Consider the following 17,801-nt stretch of genomic DNA (forward strand, 5'->3'; position numbering starts at 1 on the left):
TCAATCAATCAACTGGCTTCCAGTAATTTTGAGTACTCTCAAATCTGCGTGTAATGGCCACAATTATTCAAAATTACTAAGCAGGTAGGGATTTTACAGTAGAGGATATATACATTTTTTTTAATTTTGTCTGTATGTGTTTGTGTGGCTAGGGTGAAGGTTTAAGATTCAAAAGATTGATGGTTGATGTCTAGCCAAAAGGATAGTTCTATGTTATATTAGTAGTATGCCTATTATTTTTAATGAAGGATAGTCAAAATGTACTATTAATTAAGTTAAACGTATATATAAATCAGAACGAAATAGATATGACAATACCAAACAGGGTGTACTGCTTAATTGAAGGGATACGCTGATCTACGCTGGGCAATGCATACTGTAAATATTTTTTTTAATGATAATTACGGATTGCACTGCGTTATTTAATTCACCGGTCAGATGTTATGGTACATTATTAATAATTCTTCGAACTTTTCATCATGTATATGATTAAATAACCAGTAAATTTAATATTTTTGTAAATAAAATTTTGCAGCTACAACGCTGAAAACCGTTTTCCGTCGGGGGGCTTCGCCCCCTGAACCCCCTACAAGAGCTCTGCCCTGGACATGCTGGGGCCTTAAGTCAAGTCAAACAGACTTATGAAGTCTTCTCCTTTTAACATTTATAGCAATATAATACAAAAATATATGTAAGAGCATGCATGTATAGAATGGTATATCTACTTGTATATATATATATATATAAATATGGACCTGAAAAGACGGAAAATTGAAGAAAAAAGAAAATAATAATACTACAGAAAAAAAAATTAAAAGAAAATGAATATTTAGAAAACAAAAACACAAAAAATAAAATACACACAAATTGAAAAAAAAAACGAAAAAAAAGGACAATTAAGGGGAAAGAATTTTATTTAGATGATGATGTGTGTGCGATCATAGTTTGCTATCTAGACAATTTGAAATCTTCCCGAACTTTTGATAAACTCGATGCAGTTCATGTCCATGCAGTGTTTTGGGTTTATTTTTATGCTCGTCCGTCCGGAGCAATGCTGTTAGTGTCCATGCATGCATTGAAATGGGCAATGTTCATGTAGTGGTTTAAGGGCTTGCATGTTGTGGTTTTAGGGCTTGCTCGTCCAAAGTAATGCTGTTTATGTCCATGCAGTGTTAAGTTTCAGATGTTTATGTATGCGTACACGTCCAAAGCAACGCTGTTAATGTCCATGCAGTGTCTTGGGTTTATGTTTATGCATACACGTACAAAGTAATGCTGTTTAAGTCCATGCAGTGCTGAGTTTATGTTTATGCGGACACGTACAAAGCAATGCTGTTTATATCAATGCAGTGTTGAGTTGATGTTTATGCTTACACGTCAAAAGCAATGATATTTATGTCCATGCAGTGTTGAGTTTATATTTATGCTTACACGTCCAAAGCAATTGTTGTTAACTTACTATGTCCATGCAGTGTTTTGGGTTTATGTTTATGCTTACGCGTCCAAACCAATATTGTGTATGTTCATGCAGTGTTTTGGGTTCATGTTTATGCTTACGCGTCCAAACCAATATTGTGTATGTCCATGTAGTGTTTTGGGTTCATGTTTATGCTTACGCGTCCAAACCAATATTGTGTATGTCCATGTAGTGTTTTTGGTTCATGTTTATGCTTACGCGTCCAAACCAATATTGTGTATGGCCATGCAGTGTTTTGGGGTTCATGTTTATACTTACGCGTCCAAACCAATATTGTGTATGTCCATGCAGTGTTTTGGGTTTATGTTTATGCTTACGCGTCCAAACCAATATTGTGTATGTCCATGTAGTGTTTTGGGTTCATGTTTATGCTTACGCGTCCAAACCAATATTGTGTATGTCCATGTAGTGTTTTGGGTTCATGTTTATGCTTACGCGTCCAAACCAATATTGTGTATGTCCATGCAGTGTTTTGGGGGTTATGTTTATGCTTACACGTCCAAACCAATATTGTGTATGTCCATGTAGTGTTTTGGGGTTCATGTTTATACTTACGCGTCCAAACCAATATTGTGTATGTCCATGCAGTGTTTTGGGTTCATGTTTATGGGTACACGTACAAAGCAATGCTGTTCATGTCCATGCAGTGTTTAGGGTTTATGTGTATGTGTATACGTCCAAAGCCATGTTGTTTATGTCCATGGAGTGTTTTTGGGTTTATGTTTATACTTACAAGTACAAAGCAATGCTGTTAATGTCCGTGCAGTATTGAGTTTATGTTTATGCGTACATGTGCAATCAAATCAATGTTGTTTATGTCCATGCAGTGTTGCGTTAATGTTTATGCGTACACGTACAAAGCAATGCTGTTTATATTCGTGCAGTGTTGGGTTTATGTTTATGCGTACACGTACAAAGCAATGCTGTTTATGTCCACGCAGTGTTGAGTTTATGGGTATGCTTACACGTCATAAGCAATGCTGTTAATGTCCATGAAGTTTTTAGTTTATGCTTGTCCAAAGCAATGTTGTAACAATCCCTGAAGCGTTTTGGGGTTCATATACATACTAGTAAGCTTACACTTCCAAAATTGTGATGTTACTGTCCATACAATGTGTTGTGTCATAATGTTATTTCCTTTCAACTTTAGTTTTTAGTTTTGTTGGCTTTATCAGGTCATTAAAGGTGACATTTGTTTGGAACTTATATTGATTCCCTTACGGGGTTTTTGCATCGGAAATAAACAAATTTATTTTTGAAATAAGTTGTTGGCAAGATACGGATTATGTTCTTATCGTTTATTTTATGAAGGTATGATATTAAACCCCTAACGGGAGGGAGTGTGCTTTATTTTCATATGATGTAAACATAATCTTTCAATCAGTAACTGTTTAAGTATTAGTAACTCCTTTTTTATACGACCGCAAAAATTGAACATTTTTTGGTCGTATATTGGTATCATGTTGGCGTCGTCGTCGGCGTCGTCGTCGTCGTTCGAATACTTTTAGTTTTCGCACTCTAACTTTAGTAAAAGTGAATAGAAATCTATGAAATTTTAACACAAGGTTTATGACCACAAAAGGAAGGTTGGGATTGATTTTGGGAGTTGAGGTCTGAACAGTTTAGGAATTAGGGCCAAAAAGGGGCCCAAATAAGCATTATTCCTGGTTTTCACCCAATAACTTTAGTATAAGTAAATAGAAATCAATGAAATTTAAACACAAGGTTAATGACCACAAAAAGAAGGTTGGGATTGATTTTGGGAGTTGAGGTCTGAACAGTTTAGGAATTAGGGCCAAAAAGGGGCCCAAATAAGCATTTTTCTTGGTTTTCGCACCATAACTTTAGTATAAGTTAATAGAAATCTATGAAATTTAAACACAAGGTTTATGACCATAAAAGGAAGGTTGGGATTGATTTTTTGAAGTTTTGGTCTCAACAGTTTAGGAATAAGGGGCCCAAAGGGTCCAAAATTAAACTTTGTTTGATTTCATCAAAAATTGAATAATTGGGGTTCTTTGATATGTCGAATCTAACTGTGTATGTAGATTCTTAATTTTTGGTCCCGTTTTCAAATTGGTCTACATTAAGGTCCAAAGGGTCCAAAATTAAACTTAGTTTGATTTTAACAAAAATTGAATCCTTGGGGTTCTTTGATATGCTGAATCTAAAAATGTACTTAGATTTTTGATTATTTGCCCAGTTTTCAAGTTGGTCCAAATCGGGGTCCAAAATTAAACTTTGTTTGATTTCATCAAAAATTGAATAATTGGGGTTCTTGGATATACCAAATCTAACTGTGTATGTAGATTCTTAATTTTTGGTCCCGTTTTCAAATTGGTCTACATTAAAGTCCAAAGGGTCCAAAATTAAACTAAGTTTGATTTTAACAAAAAGTGAATTCTTGGGCTTCTTTGAAATGCTGAATCTAAACATGTACTTAGATTTTTGATTATGTGCCTAGTTTTCAAGTTGGTCCAAATCAGGATCCAAAATTATTATATTAAGTATTGTGCAATAGCAAGAAATTTTTAATTGCACAGTATTCAGCAATAGCAAAAAATCTTCAATTGCACAGTATTGTGCAATTGCAAGAAATTTTCAATTGCACAGTATTGTGCAATAGCAAGAAATCTTCAATTGCACAGTATTGTGCAATAGCAAATATTTTCAATTGCACAGTATTGCGCAATAGCAAGAAATATCTAATTGCACAATATTGTGCAATAGCAAGAAATTTTCAATTGGAGTTATCTTTCTTTGTCCAGAATAGTAGTTGAATCAACTTAAATCATTGTTTTATACAATATACAATGTATATTCACTTTTACTACCAACTGATAAATTAAAACAATCTTTACCATTCAGTGATAACAAGCACTTTTTTTACATTTTAATATGTATTTAAATGAGAAGTTTTTGTTGCAAACTCCATTTGAAATTTGAATTGAGATCAGTTTTGGAATGAGGGAAAGGGGAATGTGAAAAAAAATGGGGGGGGGGTCATTTTTTTTCATTTCAGATTTCATAAATAAAGAGAAAAAATTTCTTCAAACATTTTTTTGAGAGGATTTATATTCAACAGCATAGTGAATTGCTCAAAGGCAAAAAAAAAAGTATTTTAAGTTCATTAGACCACATTCATTCTGTGTCAGAAACCTATGCTATGTCAACTATTTAATCACAATCCAAATTTAGAGCTGAATCCAGCTTGAATGTTGTGTCCATACTTGCCCCAACCGTTCAGGGTTCAACCTCTGCGGTCGTATAAATTTGCGCCCTGCGGAGCATCTGGTTACTTTATGTATCATTGTCATTTTGCTTAGTTTCTCTGACATCGGACTCGGACTCCATTTAAGCCGGTATGGGAGTCTAAATTAAAAATGATAGAATTTGTTCATACTTTGCCAAAATGTACTATTTATATATATTGATATATGTTCAAAAATATATTAAAAATGACAGGTCACCGCGCATTTTCTCAGGCTACAAGTTGTAACAAAATGACACATTTTGTATGGATTATACAGGAAAAAGCATCATTAATTATGTGATTAGAAGGTAAACTAAATAATAGAATTGTGAAATAAAATACGAGAAGATAGCTTTTACGAAATGCTTTTAGAATATCAAAAGAAAAGAAAGGGTCACCGTAGAAAAATCCATGTAGATTCCTTCAGAAAAGAGGGACGAAAGATACCCAAGGGACAGTCAAACTCATAAATCTAAAACAAACTGACAACGCCATGGCTGAAAATGAAAAAGACAAACAGAAAAACAATAGTACACATGACACAACATAGAAAACTAAAGAATAAACAACACGAACCTCAGAAAATGCACCATTTCAGAGTTACCTCCCCTTAAAATGCCGGTTTGAAAATATAAAAAATCAAGCAGAAATAATCTACACTTGTACAAATACTAATATTTATAAGTTATAATCTTATAAATTTGTTGCAAATTCACATTAGTTATCTGCATTCCTGCATTACATTTTGCTAATCTGATTGAAAATCTGGACCTTAGATCTCTCTGGTTTGTTTTACAATCCAAGATGGCGAAAGACACCCATACCACCTTTAAACGAGTTTTACTGTTTGTTTGTTTATTCTACATTGGATTGAGGAATTAGTGGGGAAGCGATCTCACAAAACATGATGAACCCCATCGCATTTTGGCGCCTGTTACTCTTAACTAGTACACTTCTTGCTTTAAGAGCCAGTTGAAACCCGCTTCCGGGTCGGAATTTGCTCGCAATGTTGAAGATCCATTTGACTTTCACTTTGTGCTCTTTGGTCGGTTTTGTTGTCTCTTTGACACACCCCGTTTCCATTCTCAATTTTATCGTCTTCCTATGGCTCTTCTTATTTTTCAAAGGACCCTTGTTTGCCTCTTATTTCAATTTACCTTTAAAACTGTAGCATATTTCATAATTGCTTATAATGATATATTCAATGGTTATACTGTGTAAACTTTAACGTGTGTGTATTGAACGGCTCAACGAAATATGATAGTCTGTGCATGTATTCCGATGGTATTTAAATATTTATTCTATTGTTCCTGTTTGAAAGGTTTAAAATTACGAAACGTTTACCGAGAAGTTTTTAAAGTGGAAAGCATCGAGTCGTAACATACACATCGAAACAACTACCGGGTTTGGTACACCCTATGTTCTAAAAACCGTAATTAAAAATGGTAGTGTAAGATGGCGAAAATTGTTCTTAGTTTATCTGTGTTCGCTTTGTTTAACTCCGGTAAGTATATTTGACATTTTTGCTATGCTTTAAAACTATTTTAATTGATAATATAGAGCTTTTTTAGTAGATTCAAGAATTTCATAATTATACTTTTAACTTCTTTATGATGTTCTGATGAATGTAAAAAAAGAACTCTGGATCTTCGAAGTTATATAAAATAGAAAGTTTCCGATAATACCTATTTGTGTGATGAAATTATTATATTACAATGAAAGGATATCCTTTTTGTGCTCACCTGGTTTAAAGAATACATTTGAATTTTTATATGTTTATAACCATGATAACATGGTTATTGAAAGCTAGTCGTTTCTTTGTCTACCAGTTTGCTTCTTGAGCCTTTAAATCCTCTATAGATTTCAACATTAAAGGAGGGGGTTTTTCAGCAATTGGACTTTATACTGTGGAAAATCATTATGAATGTATGATATGTGTAGTACTATGTACTTTTTGTTTTGATATTTCAGTTGTCGGAGTAAGTGACTTCTGTTTTGGATGTAGAGACACTTCCGATGCAGAGGGTAAAGATGACTGTCAAAAACAAACAGAAGGAATGGACAGCCTGCATTATACTTATAAGACTCAATATGGAAACAACAGTAAAGCCTTTTTAGCAAAATACGGAAAAGATCCATTGGTACATGACTGTCGGCCATACCACAAATATAATATGACACATTGTTGTATTGAAGAACTGGAAAGATTAGGTAAAAGTTGTGAATAGTTGGGAAAATCCTCAATGAGGCAGCAACTGTACAACGAACAAAGTAGAAAGACTTATAAGGTCTTCAGTGGCGGATCTAGAAATTTTCATAAGTGGGGGCCCACTGGCTGCCTAAGAGGGGGCCCGATTTCGTCACGCTTCAGTGATTCCCTATATAAGCAACCAATTTTTTTTCTCAACAGGACCGCCCCCTCCCCCCTATCTTCAACAACAGACATTTCAATGACAAGCTTTAATTGTCTCCAGTCTACATAAGTTGAGTCTATATCCTTTGTGTCCTTGCTTTTATTAGCTTTCCAACATATGTCTAAGATTTTGGGTTTTGAAAATATATTGACATCACGTATGATATATTAATAGTTTGCAGTGAAATTGGCTCTGTAAGTGTTATGGTAAATGGAGTTGTAAAACTGAATGACATACCCTTAACACCCATTTCTTATAAAAGCAACATAATTAAGATATATATGTGTCAAGTTATTTTAAAAACTTTCTCAACCTTTCCTATTTTAATTTTAAATTTTGTTTATCATGTTCTATTTCTAGTAATATGTTCCTGACTGTTTCTATTTAATTACCCCATAATTTGTTATTTCTGGCAAAGTACATAATGCACATCCAGACGCTGGCAAGGTTTTACTGCCGATTGTTAGAAGACAAATGTAGCCATGCTATTTTTTTTTTTATACCCAGTCACCCTTTGCCTGTGGGTTATAAAATATCAATGAGAAACATATTGAAGAAAATATTATTTGTACTTGAATAAGTATATAATAGGAAGTTAACATCATCACTAAACATACTATTTTTTTATATATTCTAGGTACAATCCAGTCTTACATACGGGGATGTTGTGATGGGAAAAACTTTTCGATACCAGCAAATGATATTCCACGTTTAAAGTTTATTTCGGATAACAATCAGACATTATGTGCTTACTATGAAAACAAAGGATTAGTTATGTGTGCGACAATGTGTGACGGTAACTTTTGTAATGGACCGTCTGTGGCTGAATCTGTCCATATTTATTCCATCGGATTGATGGTTTTCTGCTCTTTCATTTTGGCATTATATATGACATGAAATTTAATACAAAATATATATGTGGAGCAAATGATTTATCTAGAAAGTAAGATTTATGAATTGGTAAAACCTAGTACACATTTACCCTCTAATCCATGCAGTAATACACTTACAGCACTATGACTGGTTAAATTTAATAGCACCTCCCACTCTTACTGCAAATAATAATAAAAGTAGGCGACAATAAGTTTTTTGCCAATAATTATGCATATTTGTTCTTTCTTTTCTGCATAAGTCTCAAAGAACGTACAATGTATAATTATGTAGTTTTGTCCCTTTCCTGTAACCCATGACGGCTGACAAACTGGACCTCGTTTTTTTAGTATTATATATAGATGTATAGATTCTGATTTGTTCATTGATTCATCACTTTAGAATAAATAATTTAACCTGATATTCTTTGTGTGAAATATTTAGATACTCTGTTATTGTGTTACGAAATAAAAGTTTATCATCGAATACCTTGTTTTTTTTTTTACGATGACAAACATGAATCTTAAATCATTTTTTGTACTTACAGTATCATATGGTACAATTATCATATTTGACTTAAATCATGTTTAAGTGCAAATTCAAAATAAGCTTATGATAAATAATGTGTTTATTTGTTTTTATGAATTATTGCCTTACAAATTATTTCCATGAATATGAAAATATATACATGTAATCTCCATGCTTGTGTACTACAGATGAGAAATATGCGATAGAGTATTGCACTGTTATACTTATTCTTTTCAAGAACAATATTTGAAAGATTTCAGACACTCTAAGGCAGCTGACAATTTAAAAATGATTTCTCCGTGCAAATATACTTGAATTTGGAAATTCTGTCATAGACAGAAATTCACTGTGAAATATTATTAGGGACAATATGACAGCGAAATAATCCCGAACAACCTAACAAAAATTCATAGACGGAAGGACAGCCACTGTGTCATAATGAAATACTGTACTGGACAGTATTCCCTTATTATATATATTGTCTGCGGACGATATCATCTATGAAAGTGTGTCCAGTAGACAATACTTCAAGATGCATATTATTTTATTTCACCCCTACAATCTAGATCATCAGCTATTGATTTATTCACGTATGTGATATAATTCTTATTCGGTGATGTCACATTCGAGGAAAGAGGACAGGATTGTGGTTACGATAATTTGAGCTTATTCAACTATAAAGATTTCATTTTAAATCGGCAAGTTTGATAATAATACAACAAAATCGCTAAACGAGCTTGTTATATGATATACAGTGCGTGCAGATACAATAGGACAACGCAAGACATACAAAAATTTACACGTACGCAATTGTCACATGCATAAAGGGAATAGTATAGCATAAAACATGTAGTTTTAAGTTAAGAAAGTGTAAAGCAAAATTAGATCAGGGTGAAATTTGATCCGGAGGAAAAAATGTCACAGTAGTTGTTGTTATTTCTTTATATGCTGCTGCATACATGTATTGATGGAAATTTGGGCAATATTTAAAAGCAAAAACACAGGAACAGTCATGTTTATCACTCCATCACGAGATCATTGGAATAAACTTGACTCATTAAAATTTATTCACCGTCTGGATTTCTTTAAGGAAGGAGTTCCAGAGAACTTGAGCAGCATACCTAAAAGATTTTTTTCACCATGATACCTTGTTCTTCTTATTTGAGGTATCTGTAAAATATTAGAGTATATCATACGGTCTGATAATTAAAAACCGGTAGAACTTGATTATGCAAATTTTTGTAAGTCTCCGAAGTCATTGTTCTTATCCTTCTAACGTGTAGGCTAGGTCTTAGTCATTGAAAAGGTAAAATCCACGAAAAGACTGTCATGCGACATCCACATTTAAGTCATTTGTTTTGAAAATTAGCAAATAAATTATGATATATATGCTGTTTTCATCCATTTCTTCAATAAGTAAACTTAGTAATGGCCTTGACTAAATTGTCAAATTCTTCCATAATGATTTGGAGAAAAATAGAACAGAATACCAGTTAATCTATTCTTAAGAATCTGAATTTAGGCATTGATGCAATTTGGTTACTCCTCATTATAAAAATCATTCCGACGGATCGTTGAGAGGTACCGGTTAAACCCATTTTCTAAGAATCCGAGTATGGAATCAAAATAAGTTTAGGGGAACCGTTATTACAGTAAAAAAGGATACATCTACAAAATAAACATTGAAATGATGCTTTGGCTGAATCATAATTAAGCGTCACATGCCTGTATGAGGGAGGACAATAAGGGGTCCGTTAACATGTTAACAACTCTTCGATTTTGGCAAAAACAGTTCTACTTCTACTTCTACTTTTCAGTGACCGCCTTCAACACGTTGAAGTTTATGTCACAGTTAACAACAATTTCAAAAATGCTGATAACAGTTAACGCAGTGGGTTGAAAACAGTTAACAGTTTAAATTCATCTCAGATAAGACTGAGTTAACAACACCTTGAAAAGGGCCAAAACAAGTTAACATAAAAAGGTATTGCCCCCCCCCCCTAAATCTATATTTATATAATCTGTCAGAGCTTAACTTTGGATAAATTCTTTACTTCTTCCTTTGCAAAATTACTTAACAAAGACTTTATAAATAACAATTTCTGATGGCACTAACTACACACCGTAGACTGGAATCTCCTATGGAACCAGTAGTTACGTCACTATCAATAGTTATTTTTAGATATTAGACGACTGGCCATGTGATCTTTTGTAAATACGCATCAACTAGATATTACGCCACGTAATTACCAAAAGCATTGGAACAATAAAGTCGGCTGTTATAATCTTAGTCACAGCAAACCAAAATATATATTTTATGAATATAGACTCAAATTGAAGCGTATAAATTAAAAAGAAAATAGAACTATTTTAGTGTGCGGAGTAATTAATTTGTTTATATCCGAAATCGGCCATATTTGTTGACAATTTGTTGCATCAAACAGAAAGAAGAAAAATCTTTAAACGTATCTAAAGGAAAAAATGAAGTGGGAATATAAAGAAGAACATCCCTTTGAGAAAAGGCGTGCTGAGGGTGAAAAAATCCGAAAGAAGTATCCAGATCGCGTTCCTGTAAGTTGTGAACAAGGAAATTAACAATAAGAATGGCGAAGGAAAAATATAATTTCTATTTCTTATAAAAATGTTGTCTGCCCCAAGACAAGAGTCTTCTCATTTGTCACTTAGCTGTCCTTTGTCGTATCTGTATGCCTCTTTAAATTTGGAGAATTGAGTTAGATTGACAAATTTTTGAAATGTGTCTGTCAAAGCTGTGCACATCCTTTTGGATTTAAGATGATTAAAAAAGTAAAAAACATATTGTCTGTTGTTGAGGGTTTGTCAGTTGACTTACAGTGAACAACAATCAATCCAACTATTGTTGAATACTGCAAATTGCCCTATTGATGAATATTACATTTGTAGACGCCATAGACACTTGTTATGTCATAGTGAAATTCCCCTTTTGTTAAATTTTATTCCATGGAGATCCCTGGTTACTCATAGTCCAAATAATTATTCTGTTTTTGTATGGCTTTTTGACAATTTTTTTAGGAAGCCCTCCTTCGGTCGTAGGAAGGCGTAAATTTAATCAGAAATAGCCTTCCTAGACGGCATAAATATAAATTGGACTGATTTTGCCACAAGTTTACTGTAAATGTACACAAAGGTTCCTGTAAAATTTACACCACAAAGAAAAGTGATTGTTGTATTGTTTCAATAGTACAACTGTCACATAATATCTTGTCAAGTGTTAAAGATTCCCAAATAGTAATGGATTTCTAAAGCAGTAATATTAATGGGATTTAAACTATTTTAAATTACAAGTGGGGCGATTTGGTAAACCAGTTTATGGGCATTTTTTTTAAAGTGAGTTGAGTTGGTGAAAAAGTTGGGCGATTAAGTGTGGGGCAATTTGCCAGAGGGGCCATTTGTCATGGATTCATTAAGGGCATACGATACAGTTTTGATCCCATATTGAAATTTTCCTGACAATTTGCATATGGACTATTTTTTGCCAGATTAAATCAATTATGTAATAAAAAATATACCTTCATATGCTACTATTTGAGTAAAAAAAGGTCATAATTTTATATATTTGCTCGAAATTCAGATTTGTGGACGTACATGTAATTTTCCTTTCAACAGAAATACATAACTTTTTTGTTTAAAAAGATGAAAACAGGCTGTTTTTTTGTTAAATTACTTGTAAATTGTGTTTTATATAAATGCCCTTTAAATTTGTGCAATTTGTTTTTTTTAAATAGCTCATATTTATCAGATGTTCGGGAATGTAGAAAAAAACATCTATTTTTGCTGTATATTTATCAAGTTTTAAAATATTGCACTATTGACATTTTCATGAAAATTGGCACACATAATCTTTTTACGTAATCAAATCAAATGGCATTTCAAAAAAGAGGGGCCAATGAACTTGTTTTCAAGTTTAATAAGTTTGAATGATAAAAATCAGTTCAAAACTGAATCTTCTCCTGATAAGTCATAGTTTGTCCTTGCAAAAATAACAATTTACGTTAGCAACGTCATTATCTCTCCTGTAGCTGTATAGTATGCCCTGTAACTAAGTCCCCCGCTGGCAGCCATCTAGGATGATTGGTTGGCTTCAAAGGAACATTCATGCTATGTTTGGTTTCAATCCATTCAGTATTTCTGCAGAAGAAGGTCAAAATGTAAAAAGTTCAGACAACAACGTACGACAACATCGAATGCCAAGTGAAGAGAAAAGCTCCCTTGGTCCTTCAGGCCAGGTGAGCTAAAAAATGTGGTATTAGGAAATTGGTAGGTTACAAGCAGTTTTCCTTAAAGTTTCATGTCAACAATATTTACTGAGCACCTAGATGCAAATCAGGTTGGAGAGAACAAATTCATTATAAAGGTAGATATGTTTTTACAAATTTACATGTACATTGTACATGTACCTCCAAATATAAATAAATGTTCGACACTGTAAAAAATACATGTATATTTATACCATGATTATTTTAAGTTGTCATATACAGTGTAAATAGTGATGCATTACTTTTATATTATAGGTTATTGTTGAGAAAGCGCCAAAGGCCAGAGTTGGAGATTTAGACAAGAAAAAATATCTGGTGCCATCAGATTTAACAGTTGGACAGTTTTATTTCTTGATCAGAAAGAGAATTCATCTGAGACCTGAAGATGCTTTGTTTTTCTTTGTAAACAATGTGATTCCTCCAACAAGTGCAACAATGGGATCTCTCTATCAGGTACAAAACTACTATTAGTTTAACAACTGGAAAGGCTATAAAGCAAGACAAGGTTCTTGCCATACTCACTTAAGGATTTCAGCAGGTCTCATCATTTTTGGCAATAACAAATCCAACAATAAGAAGATGAAATTGTATTGCCATACATGTATATTTAATTATTTCAGTCCCATTGACAAAACAAAGCAAGGAAATGACAGTGAAGTTAGATTATTTTTAAACTTATGACAATAATGTGCTCAGTTAGTACACCATTTTATAATCTTGATGCATTGCTGGACTCATCAGTTTTGAAATTCATGAGTCTAGACAGATTTACATGAGTTAGGACTCATTGATTTACCTAATAGTAGAATTAATCCATGACATAATCACATTATCATTTAAAGTTGAAATTAATATGAAATTATACATCTAAGTAATCCTCAATCATTCAGTCACACAAGCACACACAAAGACACTTAAGAAGAACATGTACAAGATATCTATGTTAGAAATAAAAAAAGATCACTTTTGATAGGATCATGGTGAGAAGTACATGACGATGTACATGTATTATTTTATGTATGTATGCTCCGATGATGAAAAGAGACCCACTTGTAGTAAAACATACTTCAAACTAAAAGAGGAGCGAAAGATACCAGAGACATTCAAACTCATAGATCAAAAATTAAATAAACTGGCTAAAATAGAAAAAACCCCAGAAAAACAAAAGTTCACAAGACAAAAAGTAAAATAAGAATTTAATTAAGTTAAAAGTGATCTACATGATGTACTTTCATAATTTCTACAAAAATACCACTAGAAACATCCATGAGAACAACTACACAGACGTATGAGAACAACAGCTAATCACATCACTAATAACTTTATTGACTAACTTTCACTTTTAACTTAACTAGATTCTTATTTTACTTTCACATTCTATTTATATCTATAACGTCGTCATATCAACCTTTATACTGCAACTAGTTGTGTTTATTTCCTAAATATATCCTAAATATAGTAACACAGCTATATTTTGTGCAATGTCAATTTCATCATGACTTTTTTTCCACAGTCAGGGGTTCATTGAGGGATGAAAATAAGTTTGAAATTTGTGTTACGATTTAAATAGCTATGAATTTATTTATTTAAGTTGCAGTATAAAAACAATATTAGGTCAATGTCAGAAATAATCAACTTTTTTGTACTCGGCGCAAAACTGGGGAAGGGCTCGGTAGAACTTTGCCCTTCCCCAGTTTCTCAGCCTCATACAAAAAAGTTTATATTTTTCTGACATTGACCTAATATTGTATATTTGTTGTAACATTACTTCCGCGGAACTGCACAACCCCCAAATTTGTACTTATTTTTGGTGAATATGTCGACCAGAATAAACTCTTACCATGCAGTAATTGATGGGTGTTGTTGCCTTTATTATCGTTTTATTAATTCAAATGCAGTTTGTTAAAGCTGTAATTTTAAACATACAAAATGTGTGTAGCTCATATTTTAAAAATTCACCTACAATATTATTTATTTGTTTTTCAGGAGCATCATGAAGAAGACTTCTTTCTATACATAGCTTACAGTGATGAAAGTGTGTATGGAGCCTAACTAAAGAGTGGACTAATGATGACCAAAACTGTACCGGGAACCAGTTGTTTTTAATCTAATGCTTGTGTATGGTAGATGTGATCAGACACGTTATATATGTTGCTTATGCAGAATTTTACCAAACTTTGTGAAATTTCTGTTATTATGTGGTGACATTTTATAAACACAATGGCAAAGATCATACACACTTTTTAAATTTAAGAGTTTTTTTAAGTCTCAATACTTGTTCTCATATTTTGTAATCTTTAAATATTTGAAAAAATTGCTTTGAAAAAGAAAAAAAGAAATGAAAATTTTACTTCTGACTGTTCATATCTTGATATATTTTTTTTTTTAGATCCTTTTAATATAATTATTCTATGTCTAGCAAAGACATCAATTTTTCAACTTCTTTTATAACTTTGATATTCTATCAATATTCTACAAACACACAAAAGTTTTGTTTGGATCAAGTGAAGAAAACTATGTTATCAACAGATAACACTGCCCCTTTAAAGATATGTAAGGCAAAATTAGAATTTTGGAGTAAATATACACGTTAAGAACACCCTTTGACAGGCACATGTTTATTCATTTAAAAAGTTGCTCTTATATTTGTTGAATTCCCTGTGAAAGAAGATTGCTGATTATTTTTGTTGATAACAACGATAGTGTCATGCAATTAATACTGAATATACAAAAGTTATAATGCAAGACTAAAAGTGAATTACATGTACCAGCATTTATTTAAAATTCACCATGAAAATCAGCCTGTGTGTGTATTGTATATGTTGTTATGATATATTCTACCAACTAACTGTTTTTAAATAATTTGTGATAATTATGTATATAAGTAGTGTATATTGTTATTATCTCTTGTTTTATTGTTATTTTATCTGTATGAATGATCAGAGAAATAGATGTAAATATTTTAATTTTGTTGTGGTATCATTTTATCAGCTGGTAACTGGATGTCTCATATCAGTGGGATAGATATGGGATAAGACTGCTTTTGTTATCACAGTACACACAAGATGTTATGGTTTAAAATCAACTTGTATACAATTAGCTACAGCAGTTCACCATAAAATGAGATATTTTATATTATGACAGCTTTCTAAGATTTAAATTTTGTTGTTTTTGGTCTTTAATTTGATACTAATTTTTCATTGGTAATATTTTTTTTTCGCTATAAAAATGACGTAAATAAGTCCCTATTTTGTTTTCCTCATGTGAAGTTTGTCCCCAACAAATTGACTTAAAATATAATTTTTCTTTTTGGCAAACTGTTTTGGTTATTAACCTTAATTAATTAGTAATTTATTCAAAATAAATCACTTAATACATGTAATATTTATTATTATCAAATTTACCTCAACATGTTGTATGTACTGTTCTAATTTTCATCAGTTTTATCAATCTGAAAGTTTATAATACATGTAAAAGAGGTCTTTTATGGTGAATGAATTAGTATTACCTTTTATTGTAAAAGCTGACTTAATATGCAGATTTTTTTAGCAACTTGTCTATTACAATCTTTTTGTTTTAATATGTGGACAATGAAAATAAATTTCGTTGAAATCAAAGTTCTGAAAGAGCTGATGTTAATTTTTGTCAACATTTCGTTAATATGCCTTTTCTCGGATGGAATAAATAACATTGATTAGTGAATGAAAATATGTGTATAGTATGTTGGTTGTTGCTGTTCAGTTGCAAAATGAATTTAATCTTTCTTATGTGGATTTTTTTGGTCAGTATGATCCATTTAACTTATTTGTTTATGATCTATTAAATGGAATGGTTCTGTCAATAGTTTTCTCATGTTAACCTAAATGATCTATAATATATATATTTATACAAGATATTTATTCTTAGATGGTATGTACCAAAAAAGGCATTTAGGTTAAAAATAATTGCAATGTTTAGTGTATAGGTCTTTCAACAAATTTCATTGATAGTCATACTGCCAAAAGATTTTGACATATCACATAACTTTCTAAAATTAAATTCTGTTTCTCAGGTCTTTTACACATGTTACAGTAATACTTGAAAAAGGGACCACATCTAGTATTTTATTTGAATTTATAAATTAGATTATATTTTACAGATATGAATATTATTAATTGTAAGAACAGTATAGATTGATGTGAAGACCACAGTCGTAACATTAAGCTCCTAGATGTTTTTGAGCTCTGTCTCCTTAACATATATACCAAATATACCGGTATTTTATTCAAACATGTATATATTAAAATTATAAAGGCCTGTTAAACAGACTATAAATTTTAGATGTCCTTACTATTTTACATAAAATAACTGATATGCTAAAGACAGTCACTTTGTGCAGATAAATTTTAATTTTAAACCACTTTCAACTTACATTTGTTTTGGTATATATTGCATCTTGTAAATGTTCATTCAGAAAATAAAATATTGTTCATCTAAACATTCTCAATCTATTTTTCCCTCCATCTCAGAACTGCATTTGTGGGGTCATGGTCTCTATTTTTCTCTCCATCTCAAAACTAGTGGTCTCATGGTCTCTATTTTTCTCTCCATCTCAAAACTAGTGGTCTCATGATCTCTATTTTTCTCTCCATCTCAAAACTAGTGGTCTCATGGTCTCTATTTTTCGCTCCATCTCAGAACTGCATAGTGGTCTCATGGTCTTGTTCTCATTTCAAAATTCAAGTGTTGAAGGTTAATCCTGGGCTTGATCAAACAAAATAATTGGAAATTTCCTGCTTCTTTACAAAGCAGATGCCATTTAAACATAGTATGAAGCTTAATGTGAATGGTTCAGAGTCAGAATAATGTGTCTGCTGAATCGTATGTTGTAATCTATATAAAATAAGATGTTGTATAATAGCCAATGAAACATCTCTTCACAAGAGACCAAATGACACAGAAATTAACAACTATAGGTCACCCTA

General features: G+C 32.1%; 2 protein-coding genes across 2 annotated transcripts; both read left to right on the plus strand.

Annotated features, from left to right (window-relative positions):
* The first annotated feature begins 6,075 nt into the window (after positions 1-6,075).
* LOC139500083 (uncharacterized) lies at positions 6,076-8,500 on the plus strand. The gene is made up of 3 exons (XM_071288822.1): positions 6,076-6,234; positions 6,702-6,941; positions 7,782-8,500. The coding sequence occupies exons 1-3, from the start codon at positions 6,186-6,188 to the stop codon at positions 8,039-8,041; spliced, it is 549 nt and encodes a 182-aa protein (XP_071144923.1). The 5' UTR covers positions 6,076-6,185; the 3' UTR covers positions 8,042-8,500.
* A 2,210-nt stretch (positions 8,501-10,710) lies between these two features.
* Positions 10,711-17,314, plus strand: LOC139501802 (gamma-aminobutyric acid receptor-associated protein). Its single transcript, XM_071291019.1, has 3 exons — positions 10,711-11,113; positions 13,093-13,290; positions 14,824-17,314. The coding sequence occupies exons 1-3, from the start codon at positions 11,024-11,026 to the stop codon at positions 14,887-14,889; spliced, it is 354 nt and encodes a 117-aa protein (XP_071147120.1). The 5' UTR covers positions 10,711-11,023; the 3' UTR covers positions 14,890-17,314.
* The last annotated feature ends 487 nt before the right edge of the window (positions 17,315-17,801 follow it).

This window comes from Mytilus edulis, chromosome 13, assembly GCF_963676685.1.
Source record: "Mytilus edulis chromosome 13, xbMytEdul2.2, whole genome shotgun sequence".
NCBI lineage: Eukaryota > Metazoa > Mollusca > Bivalvia > Mytilida > Mytilidae > Mytilus > Mytilus edulis.

Bases quoted from the DNA above. Each gene is read 5' to 3' on its own strand.
- LOC139501802 (XM_071291019.1), top strand. From the start codon at position 11,024: ATGAAGTGGGAATATAAAGAAGAACATCCCTTTGAGAAAAGGCGTGCT. The intron at 11,114-13,092 runs GTAAGTTGTGAA...TTTATATTATAG, and splicing joins AGTATCCAGATCGCGTTCCT to GTTATTGTTGAGAAAGCGCC. The intron at 13,291-14,823 runs GTACAAAACTAC...TTTGTTTTTCAG, and splicing joins CAATGGGATCTCTCTATCAG to GAGCATCATGAAGAAGACTT.
- LOC139500083 (XM_071288822.1), top strand. From the start codon at position 6,186: ATGGCGAAAATTGTTCTTAGTTTATCTGTGTTCGCTTTGTTTAACTCC. The intron at 6,235-6,701 runs GTAAGTATATTT...TTGATATTTCAG, and splicing joins GTTCGCTTTGTTTAACTCCG to TTGTCGGAGTAAGTGACTTC. The intron at 6,942-7,781 runs GTAAAAGTTGTG...TATATATTCTAG, and splicing joins TGAAGAACTGGAAAGATTAG to GTACAATCCAGTCTTACATA.